The sequence below is a fragment of the Gopherus flavomarginatus genome, chromosome 13 (genome assembly GCF_025201925.1).
Source record: "Gopherus flavomarginatus isolate rGopFla2 chromosome 13, rGopFla2.mat.asm, whole genome shotgun sequence".
NCBI lineage: Eukaryota > Metazoa > Chordata > Testudines > Testudinidae > Gopherus > Gopherus flavomarginatus.
In genome coordinates this window covers 18,276,642-18,296,905 of record NC_066629.1, presented here as the reverse complement: position 1 = coordinate 18,296,905, position 20,264 = coordinate 18,276,642, and the positions used below count along the sequence as shown (strand labels likewise).

Genomic DNA, 20,264 nt, shown 5'->3' with positions numbered 1-20,264 from the left:
CCCAAAGTGCAGAGCCAGGAGCAGGGGGCCCAGGGTGGAAGTGATGGACCATCTCTTCTGGGACTGACTGCACCGGCCAACCACACTGGCCTGAAGAGCTCCCCAAAGTGCGGGGCCCAGAACAGTCGCCCTGATTTGCCCTAGCCAAGGGATAGCTCTGTGCGTGTGAGAGAGAGAGAGAGAAAAAATAAGCCTATGTGCACCCAAAAGCAGGAATCCAGTCTTCTTCTTATGTGATTTTAGCCTTCTCTAGAGTCATATTCCTCCCCAGTGAAATAGCATTGAAGCCCTATGGGATTATAGCCAAGTTCGGTTGTTATGTCCAAGAGCAATGGAAAGTTTAAAAAGAAAATGAAATGGGCAGGATTACAGAATGGAGTACAAAATAACACATGTCCACTCTCATGCTTCAGGGTATAAGCTGATTGGTTTCAGGGGCTAGGAAGTTTCTTGTTGTTTTCTTTGGTTTGGATTCTGCTCACTTCTGTCGCTGCTCAATTAGCTACGTGTATTATGAAGGATATTTTCCCCCTTCCCTGTAAAGCATTAGCTATTGGCCATGGTGCCAGAAGCAGGATAACAGCCTGGATGGGCCTGAAGTTTGATCCAGGATGGCAAATCCCATTCATCTTCTTAGTGGCAGGGGCATGACTAATGCAAGGAGCAGGCATCTGTTAGGATTGGACAATGTAAAGTATCCGTAAGGAATGGGATTGCCTGAACCAACACGCCTGGTGGGGCTGACAGCCCCTGCAGGGTGGTGTTTATAGGCTGTGCTGCTTGTACCTGGGTTAGTTTACCTGTGAAGGCCTCAGGGATACGAGTGCTGGCTGCTCAGGTGCACCCCTGTGGCTTGATCCAGTACCCACTTCTGCCAATAGGAGACTTTTCCCGCACTTCCAGGGGATCTGGCCTTTGAGCAGCACAGACATCCCTGATCATAGGTTTTGAAGGGAAGGGGAGATGGAAGAAGAGCCCCCTCCTTCCACCCAGCTTAGCCAAGGGAAGCAACAGTGCTTTCCTCTGCTACTCCCTGCCGCCCTCAGTCTGGCTTGGAAAGGGCTGGGGGGACCTCAATCCGAGAGCCAGAATCGCTGCCCTGAGAGCTGCTGAGCCACCAAACGTCAGTGGAGCATTGACCTAGGCTCAGCAGCATCACTCTCAGCCAGCAGGAAGTACTCGGAGGTAGAGGAGAAGGCACCATGTTGGGGAGAAAAGACTCAGGTCCCAGTGAAGGGGGAGGAGAGAAGGTACCTTTGGGAGCACGGACAGGGGTCACAGAGTCCCTGGCATGGTGAGACACAGGGTGGTTGAGGAGATACTGAGACCCTGACCTAGGGAAGTGCCCCTAGCATGGAGGGAGATGTAGGGGAAGGAGGCCCTGGCATGGGAGAGATATGGGGGGAAGTGCCCCAGGTATGGAGAGGGAAGGGAAGGGAAGGGAAGGGGCCCCTGGCATGGGGTAGATTGGGGGGAAGCAGCACACAGTACCTGCTGACATGGTTTAGTTTTACCAAACACCCTGACTTCTGTTGTGTCACTCGGTGAATGTATCGGGGCACTAACTGTCCGCCAGGGTGCTGCTGCTGGAGCCTGTTGTGGAGGTGGAAAGGTCTGTCCAACCAGCTTTTTGTCCCCTGTTCTTATCTCTCTCTCTTTACCCACGCCCATGGCCCTATGCTCGGTTGCAGAGTTAAGGAGCCTGGAATCCCAGCAGGAAGGAGACCCAGGACTGGATTAAGGTTATGAGGGGCGTCAGGATAATGGGAGGGAAGGGCCTAAGTATGAATGACATATTGGAAAAAAAAATTACATCCACCTTGAATTCACAGTCTAGAGGGATTCATTTGTACAAAGCAATATCTAATGAGAAAAGATTTCCGATGGCCCCGCTGCCATCGCTTAGCTGTTACTTCAATATGGAATGTGAGGCCTACAGCAGGGCTTTCAGCCTCTGGGGAGGTTTGTGCTCTCACACCTGGGTTAATGAGCTAACTTGGGGAAGGAAGAGATCCCAGAAGGGTCTGTGAAATATGTTGGCAATTGAAAGGGCCATCTCAAAGACAAACTTGGCTTGGGCTGAGCCTGAGGTGGGCAGGGACCCGCCTCTAGGAGGAACCGTCCTCCTCTCTCTCCAGCACCACTCTGGCAGCTGAGTTGCCTTTGCTAATACACCCTAGATTTGAACTTTGGGGTGTCTCATTTAGGGCTCAAGTATCAGAGGGGTAGCCGTGTTAGTCTGGATCTGCAAAAGCAGCAGAGTCCTGTGGCACCTTATAGACTAACAGACGTTTTGGAGCATGAGCTTTTGTGGGTGAATACCCACTTCGTCAGATGCATCTGACGAAGTGAGTATTCACCCACGAAAGCTCATGCTCCAAAACATCTGTTAGTGTATAAGGTGCCACAGGACTCTTTGCTGCTTTCATTTAGGGCTGTCTCAGCGGAGGGTCTTGTATTCTGGAATTCACTCCCGCATCTGTCCACCAGGCTCCTAATTTTCTGACCCTGTGGGCATAATCCCTCTGCATGTGGGGTGACTGAGGAGAAATGACTGTGTGAGGCAGACAAATGGGTGGATTTCTCTTCTTTTATCCTCTGGAGTTTTGGGCAGGGGCCATTTGTCTCTGTGATGCCCAGCACTCCCAGGAGCAGTGTATATTTCTGTTATAGCATCTAGTGTTGGCAGCTGACTCATCCAGTGATAATTTGTGCTTCTCTTTGTTTTGCAAATAAGACTCAAGGCTACACAAATGGGTGCATATTTAGAAATATAATAGATAATAATAATATCATGCCCACATACAGCACTTTTAATCATTGGGGCTCAAATCACTTCACAGACATTAAAGAATTGAACCTCACAACTCCACCAAGTGGTCAGAAAAAATTCTGATCTTGTTTTATAGATAGGGGAAACTGAGACACAGAACAGTTCAGTGACTTGCCCAAAGTCACAGCAAGAGACAGTGGCAGAGATGGGAATAGAACCCAGGGGTCCAGAGCAGACTCTCATTCTCTAACCGCTGTACTGAACTCACTGCTTAAGAAATAATCCCTGCCCCAAAGAGCTCAACATTTACTGTATATTTGTATAGCACTGACCTGGTTGAAGCCTTTCAGGGTATGTCTACACTGCTGTTAAAAACCTGTGGCTGGCCCATTCCCATGGGCAGAGTTTGGAGCGGGCATGGGAGGGCATTGCCTTCCCAAACTGTAAGTCTCAGACAGGCAGCCTGAGTGTACAATGTAATGAGTTCTGCAGAGGAGATTGAGGAAATGCTGCTTCCAACTTGTGACTGTGAAAAAGGATATATCAGGCCAGATTTCCAGTACAGACAGGGAACTGTTAGTACCATTATACAAGGCACTGGTGCGATCGCATCGGGGATACTGTGTGCAATTCTGGTCTCCCATGTTGAAGAAAGAAAAAATCAAACTGGAACAGGTACAGAGAAGGGCTACTGGGATGATCTGAGGAATGGAAACCTACCTTATGAGAAGAGACTCAAAGAGCTTGGCTTGTTTAGCCGAACCAATAGAAAGCTGAGGGGAGATGTGATTGCTCTCTATAAATACATCAGAGGGATAAACACCAGTGAGGGAGAGAAGTTATTTAAGTTAAGCACCAGCGTGAACCCCAGAACAAATACATATAAACTGGCCATCAATGAGTTCAAGCTTAAAATTAGATGAGGGTTTCTTACCATCAGAGGAGTCAAGTTCTGGAGCAGTCTCCCAAGTGGAGCAGTGGGGACAAAAAACCTAACTGGCTTCAAGACCAAACTTGATAAATGTATGGATGGCATGGCATGATGGGACTGCCCATGATGGCATATGGCCCATCGAAGACTGCCTGTAGCAAAACTCTCCAATGACTGGAGATGGGACACTATATGGGGAGAGCTCTGAGTTACTACCAATAATTATTTCCCAGGTGTCTGCCTGGTGGATCTTGCAACATGCTCAGGATCTAATTGATCATCACATTTGGGATCAGGAAGGAATTTCCCCCCAGGTCAGATTGGCAGAGTCCATGGGAGGGGGGGTTCACCTTCTTCTATGGATTCTCTGTAACTTGAAGTCTTTAAACCATGATTTGAGGAGTTCAGTAACTTAGCCAGAGGTTAGGGGTCTGTTACAGGAGTGAGTGGGTAAGGTTCTGTGGCCTACGGTCTGCACCGAGTTGCTACAAAACATAAGGAACTGAAATAAGAGGTCAGATTAGATGATCATGATGGTCCCTTGTGACTTTAGTAAGAGTATCTGAGTAAGAATATACATTGCAATTTAAAACCTAACCAGTGTCCCACAAGCTGTCAGAACATGTTAATATTAGGGCTGAGTGGGTCTAATATTTATTAATTTTTCTTTCTTGATATAAGAATTAGATACAATGCTCCCATCAAATATTTCTAAGTTATTATCTGAAAAAAAATAGAGTTTTCAGTTGCCCACATAGCCCCTGGAATCACGGTTAAAGTGGCACTCTCATCCTCCCAATCTGAAATGGCATCCCTATGGGCAGGCACAGAATTTGTCTCCCCTCCCCGCTTCCCCCAACGCGCCACCCCGTTGACCTGACTGGAGCCCCTCCCACAACTGTAGAAGTCACACTGCACCTATGTCCGTGTCAGCTGACTCAGGCTCGTGGAGCTCGGGCAAAGGGGCTGTTTCATTGCACTGTAGATTTCCGGGCTCGGGCTCAGAGCAACTCCCGTCCAGCTGTCTTGTCCTGGTGTGATGGATGGCTGTCTTGGCGAGTGCCAGGGGAAGGCTGATGAGGAGTTCTCACACCTTTGTGAGGCCACGCCCACAGGTGGGATGTGCATGAATGGGGAGGTGTGGGGAAAAAAAGCAACCAGAACCTCAAGGAGAGGCTATAGGTGAGATTCTCATGCAGCCCCCTGGCCCGGGGAGCAAGGGCTTTTAAGCAGCACCTCAGAGATCACAATGTAATCAGGAGAACTGGCAACAGCGAACTGGCACAGAACCGAAATAAGAGGTGATATTCGAAATGAGGGATCCTTACAAGGTCTGTGTAGAAGGACACTCTGAACCCTCACAGGATATGTCTCCCCATTGTTTGCCTCACAGCCCGTGAACACTGCAAGGCAGAGAATAATATATTCTTCTCCATGTTGTAGAGTTCTGAGACTCTGGCCTGTAAAAACCAGCTGAGGTTCAGTCAGTCCTGCCCCACCCCTCATATTTCCAGTGAAACCCCCTCTCATCCATTCCCCCTGTCATGCCACTTCTTCCTCTCCAGTGGGAAAGTGGAACACAACATAGCAGTGTTTTGTCCCACTCCCCTGGGGAGATGGGAACCCGTGGGAATTCTGAACGCTGATATACCGTATGCAAAAGCTCGTCAGCCTGGCTGTGCAGTAACCTATTTGCACTACACGCTGCCTTTAAACAGGAGACTGGGCCATATAGGGATTGATCAGCCTGGCTATCCCCCGTGCAGCCTAAGAGTCCAGAGCAGGCATGGAGCAAGCAGGAGGGGCTTTATGCAAACTCAGAGCCTACCTTCTCCAACCTGCTCCACCACAGGGGATTCACACCAACAAGCTGAGCCCACTGCAGAAAAAGCACTGTCCTGGCCCCCTCCAAAGCCCTGTCGCCAGCAGCCCTAGAGCAATGGCATCTGGTTGAAAATTTCAGGGACTATATATTTCCAGTGAGCGGTTCCTTTATGGAAAGAAACGTTCTTTGGGGCGATATTGAATCAGACAGGCTTTTAATTGGCCATTTGTGTTCTCTTTCAAAGGGTGTTTTGGCGTGTCCTGAATGCATAGCACTCAGGCAAAGCCGAGCCTCTTTCTTTCCCTTTGCGCACACGAACACTCCAGTTTGTGCGTGGGGCCGGGGCCTGCGAGAGCTGGTGTGTGCCCAAGTCAGGTTCATCACCAGGCGTCCCCCTCTGCGCTGAGCGACCGTCAATCACAAGCCACCTGTGGGCCTATGCTGGGTAACAGGGTTGGGGTGCGGGAGAAGAATAGGTATGTCAGAGAAGACGCTGGCATAGCCATGATCCCTAATCATGCCAAAAGGGCACTTATCCTGGCCTCAGTTCTCCGCCATCTCTCCTCCTGCTAGGACATGCAACATCTCTACAGCACAGACTTGGGGGTCCCGATACCCAGCACCATTACCTTGGCACCTGTACTGCACTGGATGGTGCCCCAAATGTCCCCTCCTTGTCTCTGCACTCTCTTTCTTTACTCCCTCACTCAACCCTCCTCCTCTCCTTTGTCACTCTGCCTCTCTCCGTCTCCCGCCATGGACTCTGGCCTCTCCCCAGCCTCCTCTCTCAGTCCCGTTGTCTGGCTCCATAAGATTTACACGTCCTCTGCCATCGAGCATGCTCGCCTCCCCCAGACCATTTCTCTCATTCCTGTGCGTGCTGGATTCCACTTTGCAGTAAATATTAGCTGACCAAACGAACAACTGCAAGTGCCATTCTCACTCCCTAGAGTCTGCTCTTTTTTCCTCCCCTTTGGTTATTATTTTTAATTAGCTCACTGCTATAATTCTTGACTAGTTCTAGAAAATATGCAAGGATTTCTACATGGACTCTTCCCCCTCACGTCACCTCCATACCTTTGCAGCAGTAGGTGACTCCCGAAAGGTTTGGGGGATAATCACTCCAAACACGGGTTGCTTCTCTGAAGTCTCTGAATCTCCCAGGGCTGTGAACCTCACAGAAGAGGTAGATGGGCTTTAAAAAACAACCCGCTTCTCTGATGGTGTTTTGATACATTTGCTTCTGCTCCTGACTGCAAAGGGGTTGTGCAGCAGTGTGCATCAATGTAATGAGAAAAAAGTCACCCGAACAGAATCGGCATAAAGAATAGCAGCTGGGGAGAGAACCCAGGGAGTCAGGACTTAGGTATAAAGCTTAAGTACTTTGTTGAATCGTGGCTATAGGTTCTACAGGGCCATTGTGATCAAAGGTAGGGCTTTGATGCCTGTTACGGACCCTTTGAAAGAAAAGAAGGGGGGTCTTGGGGTCAAGGCACTAGATTAGTATTTAGATCTGTATTTAGTTCCTGAATCAGTCACAGGCTCCCTGCCTGCCTTGGGGTAAATCACTTGGTCTGTCTGTGCTTCTGTCTATCTCTAAAATGGAGAAAATATTTGCTTTCTCCACCCTGTTGTCTGTCGTGTCTATCTAGATTATAAGATCTTTGGGGCAGGGACTGTGTTTTACTAGGTGTATGTATTCCAGAGGTTAGATTGGAAGTAACTTTGGGAGTTGTTTTTTGTTTTGGCCTTCCTCTGCAGCATGGGCTATGGATGAGAAGTGGGAGACAGTTGTACTGGGACCTCCAAAATGTGCGTATGTCTGTAAATAACGCAAAGTGCCTATGTGAGTCACTTAATCAGTTCCCTACCATTGCAGAGGCCTCCAGATTTGATGCACATCGGTTCCTCCTATTTTCTCCCCACAACACGTAATAATCGAGTCTCCTGTGGGCTGTAGTGTTGTCTAATTTTGGTTGTCAGGTTTGGTGTGCAGGTGTTGGTGGTCTGTGACGTAAAGGAGATCAGACTGGGCGATCTGGTGGTTCCTTCTAGCCTAAACTGTGTACATCACCCATCACACTGGAGCCCAATCTCAAAAATAATTAAATTCGGCATCTAGTGTAAATGTAACTTTTAATGTAATGCTAATGTTGGCCAGTAGGGACTGCTGTAGAACAGTGCAAGATACTTCCTCTCTTTTCCTTCCACCAGAGCTGTGTCTGCAGGGCTAATCGAAGGAATGTTACCCATTTGAAGAGGAGATTACATTTACTGACTATAACCCCGATTGTTTTTACTAAAATTTGGACAGTAAAATACATTAAATGCAGACATACAGAAAATAAAAGCTGAGGCTGCAGAGAGATCCTGATTTAGTGCAAATATAAAAAGATAAAACAACTAAGAAATTAGGTAGAGTACGTAAATTGTGCCCAATAGATCCTCAAGAGGCCAAATCTGACAGTCTTAATTTTCAGAAGGGCCGGCCAAGAAAAGAACTGAGGGGAACATTTTTTACTGAGGTGAGCTGTTAATGTGGAATATACCAGGCAGCAGTAAATCCTGCGAAGTGTGAACAGCTTTAGAGAGACTTTCACTCTGGAAAGAACTTTTACACAGGGAGCAATGTACTTGGCTGGTATTTTTTGCTGTTCCCTTTGTGGTTCTTAAAGGCTCTTTTTTTTTGTTTTAATCAAGGCTTTTTCCTTCTCCCACTCAGCTTCTGTCTCTGATTTGTCTTGCAGGGATGTCACCGTCCAAGCCCACACTTGAAACACAATAGTAATATTTTCTAGTTACATTGCACCCTTCATTCACAGATCTCAAAGCACTCAGAGACGGGCAACTATTGCAACATCTAGGACTTAATAGTCACCATGGCAACAGCAGAGCCAGAACTTAGATACACCCCTCCCCCATCTCACATTTGTAAAGACTCAATCTCTTGGTCTGGGGCTACAAATGCATCTCAATTAGTTGTCAATGGTACAGAGCCTCTCACACGTCTGAGCTGGTTTTATCCAGCAGAGGCAGAGATGCACATACACGCTAGCTAGTTGATTACAGTCTTATTAATTCCATTTTGAAGATGGGGAAAATTGAGGCACAGAGAGGTTAAGTGACTTACCCAAGGTCATGGCTGGAAACAGTGGCAACACAGTACAATTACTTTGGTGTCTGACACTGGCCAGCACCTAATAGGAAGAAGGCAAGAGGAAGGCAAACAATCTTGCAGTGTTCTCTGTGGCACTTGTTGGTTTCATGATAGAGGAAAGACAGACTTTCTCCTCTAGACCACCAGTTCAAATCTGGTCCATGCTGGTGACAACTGAAAGTTTTTATTTTCTCTCTGATGACTGATGGGGGACATATTTGGTGGTCTGTTCAGTTCCCAAGCTTCAGATGTCCACAAGAGAACACCTTATTGGTAGTCCTAATGCAGAGGTCAAGAGCCGGATGCACCGCAGTGTCAGAACTAAATAAAAAGCGTTGACAGCAACAGGGAGTAGTTAGGCAAACCGGGATGAGGGAGGGAAAGGGTTGGAATTAATTCACAAACGTGTTGGGTAAAAAATAGCAGCTGAAAATGTGCGAGAGACGAGAAGGTGGAGAGAAAAAGGGGCTAGGGACAGATGGAGAGGAGGAGGGAGAGAAGAGGGGGAAGAGGAGAAAATGGCGCAGAAACTAGTTTAAAGATCTGATAAATACAGATGCCATCTGCATCTACCAATACAGCATAGGTATAGACACGTGCCAGGTACATACTATATGCATGTGGGCCAGATACTTAGGCCAGGTTTTCAAAAGGGGGACTAGTGATTATGAGATATCTTAAAGGGGCCTCATTTTTCTCTGAAAACAACAAGACAGTGTTAGCGTAAAGATGCTCACTCCATCAGATGATAACACCCTGCTAAACAGAGCCCTCCATGATTATGTGGCTGTGTAACATTTCTCTAAACAAAAAGCTGATCGTTGTAATGAATACTGTGTTGTCTCTGATAATTACGTGGCTAGGACTGGTAAAAGGGGAGGAGTAGGAGGGGGCCCAAAAACTATTGTGCATCTGCCCTCCACCAATCAGGTGCCTCTCAACCAGGGCACGCAAAAGTTGAGACCCTGGAAATCACTAATCAGCTTGTCCTGGGGAAATTCAGGTCCCATCAGCCCCCGGGTTGAATTCCATTGAGGAACGTGGAGTTCTTGTTTAATTAAACAAAAAACCAAAAGACCCTACTTTTCTCCAGGACAGACATGACTTGAAGGTCCACCTTGTGATGCACTGTACTTGTTTTTTTTCCAGCTCACCCGCTGTGTTCTATTCCTCCCTGCTTTTTTGTGATCTCCTTTTCCCCAACTTTATGGGCTTCTAGATCCTACAGCTGTGAGTGACCATGCCAGAGCCATGTTTTAATACTGTTTCCCCTTCACCCATGTGGACGTGTTTTTTTCCTTATCAATAAGGCTAGCAAAACCATGCAATAAAATAAATCCATTGTGTGTTTCCCCTTTTCTCTGAACATCCTAACTGTTAGGGGAACCCATTAACAACCAGGTAGCTGTTTGGCTAGGCTAAAACAAAACTGTAGCTCTTATGCAAGAGTCCTGTTGAATTTGATTGGGATTCAACCAATTGCATTCTACAGGAATTACTATAGACTGAAGGAGGTAATAGAGAATTCTAAGCTTTCTGTAGCTTTAAAAAAAGGTTTTTAACCAGTCTATAGAATTCTACGGCAGGGATATAATTTTTCTATTCAATTCTATAGATGGTCCAAAAAACTGACTGATCATTTTCTTAAAGGACAGATCAGAAACAGTTTTAAAACATTGTTTGGTCACCCTTCTGCTGCACGACCAATCTGTGTGTTAACTGTATTGCAGAGAGAAAGGATAGTCTTGTGGTCCTACTAAAGAAGTGGGTTCAACACCTGTCTTTACAATGGACTCCCTGTGTAATCTTGGCTAGATCACTTAGGGCTGGATGTGGCATGATGCTTCCTTATTCCAGCTGAGGATCTGGCCCAATATCGCTCTCCGAGTTCCCCACCTTTGAAAGGGGCGAATGATATTTTCTACTGTGTTCTTAAATTGCAACCTCTTTAGGGTAGAAGCCGCCTCTTTGTTTGTGCTCAGTACAATCCTACAACATGGCTCCGGTCTTGCTTAAAGCCTCTCTGTGCTACTGGAACACAAATAGCAACATGTAGGATGGATGGTTCAGATGGGACCTTACGCTGCTGCATGGTTTGCTAGTACCGAAACATGGCTCCTCAGCCCAGAAACCCTTCCCCATGCATGCTGATCAGAGGCAGTGTCCTGGAAGGCTGTTAGCCAGCACTGCGGATAAACATCTTGCTTGTTAGCGGATTCTCGAGTGAACTGCGGGCAGGGCCTTAGAGCCAGGTCTTGCTGGAATCTGGAGTGCTAGCATGCTGAGTAACACAGACAACGCTGAGTTGGCGAGTGCCTTTCAACAGGAATATAGGGATCCATACTAATAGACTCTGTCAGAGTTTTCTTAAATTCTCCCCGAGCCGAGGGGAAGGAAAGAAGAGCGTGGCTGGGTCTTTGGCTTGGAGCTGGAAGGGATGCTAGCTGTCTCTGCCTCTCTGACTGCAGCTTCCTATAGCTCTGGGGAGATGGAGAGAAAATCCAGTAGCAGCAGCAAGGTTGGAGAACAAGTTGATCAAATACCTCAGTCCTTCATTCCCAGGGGTCTTGCTGGCTGCTCACCATGAGCTTCTGGCCCCATTGCCTGACTCACTCCCCAGCCTCCAGTCTTCCCATCCCTCACTAATTGCTTCCAGGCCTGTACTCCTGACCTTTGCAAGCTGCTGATTAGAGCAAGGAGGGAGAAATCTCCAAGGGCGATTGTGGCCAACCTCCGCCACTAATAAAACCTGAGACTGACAATCAGAAGGAAAGAAAGAGGGGGGTGGGGAGAAGGGACTCGTCCTCACAAGCTCAGTTTCTTTCTGAGCCTGTGGTATGCTGAGAGCCGATCAGAGCTTGTTACCCTCACAAGTGACAATCCACCGCTGCTGAACCCTGGGTGCCCCCAGGAGATCACGCTGAGCTCCAAGTACTTCTTGGTTCTGTGATTTTATTAGAGATTGGTCTGATGCAAAGCCATGGAGCTGGGCACCCACATGGGCTGGGGGTGTTTGAAATCCAGGTCTGGAGTTTGCAGATGACCCCATCTTCATAACAATTGTTCTTATTCTTAGAGGGCCCACCTAAGCTCAGGGCCCAATTGTGCTGGGTGCTGTACATACACATAATAAGAGGCAATCTCTGCAGAGAAGAACTTGCAGCCTAAATAGACTAGACAGACAAAGGGCAGGAGGGAGAGCAGTATTATTCCCATTTTTCTGACAGGGAACTGAGGCATACAGAGACTAAGGGCCCGATTTTAAAAGTTATATAGGAGCCTAACTCCCCCATTCATTTCTGTGGGAGTTAGGCACCTAAATACCTTTCCAAATCTGGCCCAAGATCACACAGAAACTCTGTGACAGAGCTGGGAATTGAACTTGAGTTTCCTGAGACTCAAGCCAGTGTCTTAATAACAAGCCCCCCTTCCTCTCGTTTTCCTTTTATAATGGTGGACCCAAAGCTCCACTTCTCGTCAACCCCAGCCATCAAATTCAGATCCAAATGTTGTGCCCTTAGCACAAACCCACCCACCCACTCTTTTGCAAAGTTCTCTGTCTTCCCTCCCCGTTCTTACTCCTTTCTATTGAGACCAGCATGTTCACTCATTATTAATTATATTGTGGGTCCCAAATGCATTAGAAGTGTGATTCAAAGTATGCCAGAAAAATTACAGTGACTGTGTCACCCACTCCCGAAATGCAGCCACCTCTGGGGCATAACGTGGCAGCCGGAAATGTGAAGGATGGTAGGAGGCGCATGGAGGTTAGTGGGGCAGAAAGGCACTGAAAGTTGATTTGCTAGAGTGGGGAAAGGTTATCTTGTCTAAACTCTGCACGTTTGGAAAGGAATAGAGGTCAGGGCAACTTTTTATCTCCCTTCAATCACTTGGCTCAACCCCCAACTCTATTATCACATGGATCCACCATTCCACATTTAATCTGCTTGTGCTTCCTGCTCTTCTGTGTCCAAAACAGCCCCTGGAGGGAGTCTGGTTTAGGTGAATAAGCTGCACAGTCTCCTTCAAAGTCATTCCACTCCATTGGGTAAATACCCAGTTAGGCAGGTTTTTGTTACATAAATATGTATAACATTCTCTCTCTCTCTCCTCCCTCGTCCCTCACACAAATGCCCAGCTATAGATAGCAGGGAGTTATCTGTCTGTCTATCTATCCATCCCCTGTCTGCGCCTATCCATCCAGTCATGTGTATTCTTATCTCTGGAGGCTGGCTCAGCCTTTGGAAGGTAGATATGCACTGAGGCAGGATGTCAGTTCAATCTTCCCCTTGTATGCATTACACTCATTTCAGCGTTATTTCAGAAACATGCACTGTGTGTCAACAGCTTCCTATCCCAAGGGGTAAACACCAATTTACCCACCAGACCGGAAAGCCCCTGCAGCAGCAATCACTCCAGTCAACCCAGTCCTTGCGCTGGTATGTGCTTGATGGACTTGTTTGTGGTTTATTACTTCCTCTCAGCAGCTCCATATGCATTTCCCCTGTATTGATGCCTGGGGTGATCTGGCAGGGACAGCAGGCCAGTCTCTCAGTTACCTTGAGCCATCATTGACCCTACTTAAATGGACCAGCCAACTTGAACGTTAGGGGTAAAGCAAACTTTTTTTTTTTTAGAGCTATGCCATCTTTGGATGGAAAGCCCAGCCTCTGCCCAGTTTCATCAGACCCGGCTGCCCTACTTATCCGAATGACATAGTCAGCATCTCTCAGCCATACCTCTTGCCTTGAGCCAATGTGAGTCCTTGCAGCATTAGGCTCTTGGCTAGTGCTGTGTCTTTAGGGTTGTGACATTTCAATGCAAGATGGAAATTGATCTGGCTGGCCTGATTATTCCAAAAGACCTGAGCGACGCCAGGGATCCCCTCTTACATGTACACACACTGCTAGGATCCTTTCCATGTCAAAGCTCCCCAAACCTTAGCACCTGCCCCTCCCCACCTCTCAGACTTGAGGGGACCTTTAAGGACTCTAAAAGCTCCCAAGTCTCTAGCCATAGTCAAGAAATTGTAACCACCACATTTGGAACTTGACTCACCTGTCACACCCCCAGTCTAGGGAAGGCACATGAAGGCATAGTAAAGCAGCTAGAACTCCCTTCACTGGCCATATTACCCACATACAGTACACACCCCATCTCATGGGGTAGATAACACATCCTCACATGCTCCATCTGATCACTGACCCAGTGGGTTCCATCAGAGGGAGAAATCTAACTGGTGTTAACAGAGAGCTTGCCACTGGCGAGTCTGCGTGGCAGGGGTTAATTTTGCAATTAAAACATCACCGGGTCAGCAGCCTCTTGTCAGGGCATCTGAGCTGCTCCCTGAGCTGCCAGGAAATGCCCAGCCTGACTTGGGCATTGTGGAACAGGTGCCATGCAGGGGCCCTCTGAGCCCCGTGTGCATGCTGGGTGATCCTTGGCATGGGTCTGTTGATGATAATGGCAGAGGGCACTGAACCACGAGGGGTGGATGAAAAGCCCTGAGCATCTCCTTGCGCAATGGCCTTTGGGTCAGTGCCTGGCAGCACACAAAGGGAAGAACTTGCTTGGATGGGGAAGGCATGGCAAGGGGATCCCTGTGCTTAGATGACAGGTGGGACCAGGGTGGATGTGCATTCTGGTGCACCGTATGTGTGGGGTAGGTGAGGCCAGGGCTGGAGGCTGTATGCCCAGAGGTGGGCAGAGAGGAAATGGGGTGCTTGGGGAATGGGCAGGGTATGCGTGAGGGGTGCTGGAGGCCACCTGGGGGCATAGAGAGGGAGGAAGCAGGAGATACTGGGAGTGTGGGAGAAGCTGAGCAAGTCCTTGGTAGTGGGCTATTATGTATTTGTCTTGCGGTTGCACCTAGCAGCTTCAGACATGGACCAGGACTCCAGGGTGTTAGGTGCTGTACAGACAGAAAGAAAAGCTGGTCCCTGTGCAACCAAACTATAAAACTAGAGACAACAGATGGATCCGGACGAAGCACAAGGAAACCAGGAGACAATACGTGACCGGCGGTGGTCCCAGCACACCAGCTGCCTAAGCGGGGTGGCTTATGTAGGAGCGGGGACATTGAGGGTCTCATAGTTGTGTGGTGCCCTACTGTAAACCCAGCAGCCAGCGCTGATGCCTTCAGGGTAGGAGACGGATGCTTCTCAGAGGGGTCCCTGCTGCAGCTGCAGGAATGGTTTAATTACTTACACACACACACACACACACACACACACACACACACACACACACACACACACACACACACACACACACACACACACACACACACACACACACACACACTCTCTCCCCCCATCCCCCGCTGCTATGCCTGGCGCTGCGATGGTTAACGGGGGTGGAGGAGGCTGGTGGTCCCCTGGCTCGGTGATGCCGCCTCTGCGGGAGCCCAGAGCAAGCCCGGCTCCTAGCGCTTGCACCGCACCGGGCAGCCCGGCGCTGGCAGGGTTAAAGTGGGAGAGCCCCGCAGCGGCTCCGCGTTGCTCAGTGCGGCGGGGCCGGTGCCCGGGCGCTGGTCACTGATGGAGTCGCTGCCATGACAACCCCGGGAAGGCAGCGCCCGGGCGGGCGAGCTCCGAGGCGATGCTCCCGGCCGGGAGGGAGCGCGCAGCTGGGCTGCTGAAAGTGGGGGCAGCCGCCGGCTCCTGCGCGCCTCGGCTGCGCGCCTCTCGCCTCCCGCCGGCCGCCGCGTCCTGCCCGCGCTGAGCCGAGCCGAGCCGAGCCGGGCTCCTGCCCCGCGCCCGCCGGAGATCGGAGCCGAGCCGAGCAGAGCCGAGCCGGGCTCCTGCCCCGCGCCCGCCGGAGATCGGAGCCGAGCCGAGCCGAGCCGGGCTCCTGCCCCGCGCCCGCCGGAGATCGGAGCCGAGCCGAGCCGAGCCGAGCCCGGGCTGCTGGAGCGCGCCAGGCTGGCTTCGCCTTGCGCTGCGGGAGAGCCGCTGGCAGCAGAGTCCGCTGCTCCGCAGGGAAGTTTTGATCTTGCGACAGAAGCAATTTTTTGTGGCTTTTCTTTATTTTTCCTTCTCCTCCTCCCTTTTCTCCCCCCTCCCCGGGCCGGGGCCAGCCTGGGTTTGACAGCCACCCCCCTCTTGCCAGAGAGCCTCACGCGTCCTCCTTGGGTTCTAAACTTTTGATGCCAGATCTCCGCAGCGCGTGCCCAGCTGAATCTTAAAGTAGCGTCTGGAGCAGAGAGAGATCTGTGACCTTCATCTCTCGCTCGGCACCTTCCCTCCTCCTCTTCCTCCGCCCCCCACCCTGCCCCCTTCCTCCTCCCTCGCCCAAGGGATACTGGGGACTCCCTCCGGATGCTCGGGTCTCTGAGGCTGGATTGCCAGGGGCGCTGCTGATCTCCGAGGAGCTCCCGCCCCGTTTGCCTCTTTCCCCCTGGTTTCTCCTGGTTGCCTTGTCGGGTGTGTTTCTGGCCTTTTGGAAAGTCCCCGCTGCCCAGGATGGGGGTCGGCGGGTGCTTAGTCGTGCCCTGGAGGTGCCTCGTCGTCCTCTGTCTCAGGCTGGTCTTCCTTGTGCCCGCAGGAGTGCCCGTGCGCAGTGGAGATGCCACCTTCCCCAAAGCTATGGACAACGTGACCGTCAGACAAGGGGAGAGCGCCACCCTCAGGTAGGAGCAGATGCTTTTCCTCTGGGTATCTACAGGGGTGTTGCTCTGTGGGTGCTCCGGCCCCAGGTGCATGCCAGGAGGGGCAGTGTAGGAGTGGAACAAGCCTACTTAGCCAGGGCTTCGATGCCACATGGTAACAGGGGTTAGCCTTGGCTCTGACTGTTTCTCCTGTAAAAACAGGTTGAGAGGGTTTGTCGTGAATGGGGTGGGGTGAGACCCCTGAGTCAGGGAAGAACCTGCAATGCTGAGTCAGGAGCTCCGGAGCTGGGGCCCAGTGAGCTGGGAGTGGAGTGGGGGGGTTTGCTGACACGGTAATGGGGGTGTCTCTGCATAGAGTGCCAGGGCGTCTAAAGGAACAAAGAGGGTACGTTCTGTTGTTTCTTCAGCACTGGGGCGTGAGTGCCAGATGGGGGGGTTGCAGTGAAACGTGGGTGCTGGGTGGCGTGTTGGCAGTGTCACGGTGGAGCTGGCAGGAGAACACTGGTGCCAGACAGTGAGCTGGCAATTGGGTTTAGGTGGCAGACAGTGAGCTTGCGCTGGCTGACACTCCAGTTCTCTTCCTAAAGTTGTGTGTATGTGTGTGGGAGGAGAGGTGGGGTGACTATCAGGATTCTGTATTGCCTGTGTATCTATGTGAGTTTGCATTTCTAACTGGTTTCCAGGGCTGTGATGCCTCCAGAGATGTCAGTATTTTGCCTTGATCACTTTATATTCTCTGCACACATCTGTTAATATCAAATCAATCTTTTACTCCGGGGGTGCATCTTATGAATTCTGCTGGATGTTTTACCTTACACTGTTTGCTGCAAAAGAAATGCAGGCAACTTATATGCAGATGGGTCGCTTCTTCATGAGGCAGTACAGCAGAGCATTCCTTTCCCTTTCCTCGGCGAGTTACAGGTGTGCCCAGTGTGCTGTGGGCGCATGGTTTTGGCACAGCAGAGACAGCCAGTTCAGTAGATGCTGACTGTGCTGCTTGTGGTCAGATAGACAGGTCCAGTGTTTTTCCGGTCATCTGTGCGGCATGAAGTGTCCGTGGTGGGGTGTGGATTTTGCGTACGGATCTTAAACAAACAGGTCCTGAGAACTTTGCATTCTCCTGCCCTGTCTTGAATGCCAAATAGTCTGTGATACCGCTCCACCACACTAGCCTGCCTGCTTCCTTCCATACACCTAGAAGGCCAGGGCTGCAGTAAGCAGTTCTTCCTCCCAAACTGACACAAGGGGGAGCAACATGTAGGCTAAGTGTGTCATCATGTCCTCCTCTAGCAGCTGACCCACATAGGGGATAAGAGCCTACTATGATTACCAGCTGGCATGGCAGCAGAGGTGCTGAAGGGCCTGGGTTCTATCTCTGCTGGTGCCCCATGGTCGGGGGGTCACTACCAAAAGGATGCTGAGTTTCCGAGAAGAGAGACTGATAAGCCCTGCCCTTTTAATGGGGGCTTTGCCCCATTTACCTACCCGCTTCCTGGTCTGTCATCTCCCTGCTTCATGGGCAGAGGGGCTCCCAGAGGGAGATGGACAAATTGCACCCTGCCATTCAGACAGTGGCCTTGTTAAAACAGGATCCGCAACACCGCTGCCCCTTTCCAAAGCTCATTCCCAAAATTAGCTAATGAGCCCACACGTACTCTTCTGAGAAGAACAAGCAAACAGAACAGAAATCGAGAGGCAAAGTGCCACCCACCTCATCATACATAGGGGAATTGGGGTTAGGACTCAGGACTCCAGGACGCTTAACCCTCTGGCTCTGAAATAAACACACTTTCTGCAGGCCAGGCAGAGGGCCCCCCTCCCACCACAGCTCCCCTCTGTGCTCTGTCCTCTTCAGGGTCAGATTCTCCCTGAGGTCTGCCCAGCCCAAGCCGGGGTGGTTTACAACGTGTGATTAAATGGACGCAGGTTAAAAAGCCAAAGGCACAATTTCCGTTTTGCTCCCAATAATACAGCCTCTGAGATAATTAACCTAAGCTCGTTAAAAATCTCATTGTTCTTTCACCCTGGATGCTGCTTGGTGGTTTTCTGAATTCCTCCCAGCCTGGAAAATGGAGGCAGACTAGTTAGTAAACTTTCAGGTTCTCATGCCCTAGCAAAGTGCTGTGATGTTAGGGCTGCAAATCTAACAGGGAGAGAAGATCATATGTTAAAAATATAAAGCCATTTTCTTTTAGGGTTCTTGGTTTTAAACCACTGGGAACATGCCTCTTGGTCTAATAGCTTAAATTTTAGGGATACATTTGATCTGATGCTGTCTCTGATGCACTCTCTGATTTCCACCAGCAGAGGGCCAACTTTGATCTATTTTTTGAGGCTCTGGTCTGGTTGCCTGCTGCGAGGCTGGAGCTTGCTGCAGCTGGCCTTGGGAACGGGAATGGTTGGGAAGAATCCAGCCCCATAGCTGTTGGGCTTTTCAGCCTTTATCAGTCTCTCTCTCTATCTCTCCTTTCATCTTTTCTTTTGCCTTCTGTCTCTCCATCTTTTCAACCTCCCCCTCTTTATCCCGTCTCTTTGTCACCGCATGTCTCTTCTCCACTTTCCCCATTTCCACACTCTGCCCTTTCCATCTTTTCATCCCCAGCCACTCTCCTTGCAGTGAGCCACTCCCCTGTCAGCCCCTTGCACTTGCTTTGGTGGTGGCATCGCTGGGAGCCCAGCCACAGGAATTGTGTGCAGCTCTCCTCGTGCCTTTCCATGATAACTGCTTGCCAGGGTCTGCTGGTACCTCCTGCCAGCCCCACTTCCAGCTGGTCTTGCCAGGCTCCCTTTTGAATTTTTTCCCTGCTGCCTGGCTGCCAGTCCCTAGAAGACAATTAGCTGCTCAGTGAGCTAATGAAGATTCAGGACCCCCTAATGCGGACAACCCGCACAGTATCTATGCTAGCCCATCGCGCCCACAGCCTCTTCATTAATTAGCTTAACCCAGTGGACCTTTCAGGGAATGGTTTGTCTAACGGGGGCCCTGGGAGGCTATCAAAGCCAGGGCACCAGCTTCCCTGCTGTGCTCCACCATGGTGCCACTTCCCTTCCCAGGGGCTCCACTGCACAGAATGATCAGTACGTGTGTTGAAAAGCACAGCCTTAGCTCTCTCTGGAGCTGGGTTATTGCCATCACATGGGAGAACTCCACTAACCGTAGGAACAATCCTAGACTGCCAGGGCCTTCATTGCTGAAAGCAGCTGTTGCAGCTCAATCTGACTATCTGAGACACACATGTGCAATTCATCTTTAAAGTGAACCTTCCGCTTCCCTCAGATAATGTGGCATTGCGTTTGTCCTTACCTGAGATGTGACACCAGCAGCCATGCAGCGGGCTGCGGCATTTTGCAGGGATATGGTGTATCAGGGATGTAGTGGGAAATGATTTGCATCAGCACTGAGCAGGCTGCAATATCCTGCGGGAGACGAGATATCAAGGATGCAGCTGGTGCTGATTCGCAACAGCCCTATATAGCAGACCACAATATCTTGCAGGAGACAGGGTAGGGGGATGCATGTGATACTGCTTTGCAGTTTCAGGGAGAGGGTACATTGGGATGCATCTGACATTGATTTGTGGCTTCACTGTGCAACAGGCTGCAGTATCGCAGAAGACAGTGCAGTGGGATGCATGCAATACAGATTTTAGAATGTCCTTCTCCCATGGGATGGGAAAGCAGTGACACCCTTAAAATAGACTTCCAAGACTCACTGGATTATGCATTGATGACAGCTTGCATTAGGCCTCCGGCATGCACAGTCTCTGATTTGATCCTGGCATGAGATGCAGAGTCCACACCCAGATTGTGGAGGGAGGTTGCATTGACAGCTATCCGGTTAGGAGACTGACGCTTTAAAAGAGAAGTTAGAGGTTTCTTTTTCCAGTAACAAGAGGACTTGTAGGGCCTTCCAGCACTTTCACAAACCAGGGTCCAGAGATGCAAGCTCCTTATTCCTGTAAGCCCTGA

At 50.0% G+C, this 20,264-nt stretch overlaps 1 protein-coding gene across 2 annotated transcripts in view; it reads left to right on the top strand.

Annotated features, from left to right (window-relative positions):
* The window catches only part of OPCML (opioid binding protein/cell adhesion molecule like), a 729,650-nt gene that overhangs the window by 372,822 nt on the left and 336,564 nt on the right, over positions 1-20,264 (top strand). Inside the window, exon 2 of one of the 2 annotated variants that reach the window (XM_050921726.1) lies at positions 16,232-16,316. In XM_050921726.1, coding sequence (XP_050777683.1) covers positions 16,232-16,316 — 85 coding nt within the window. Of the gene's footprint in view, positions 1-16,021; positions 16,317-20,264 lie in introns of those variants that run through there. The other variant, XM_050921724.1, reaches the window with a different exon arrangement.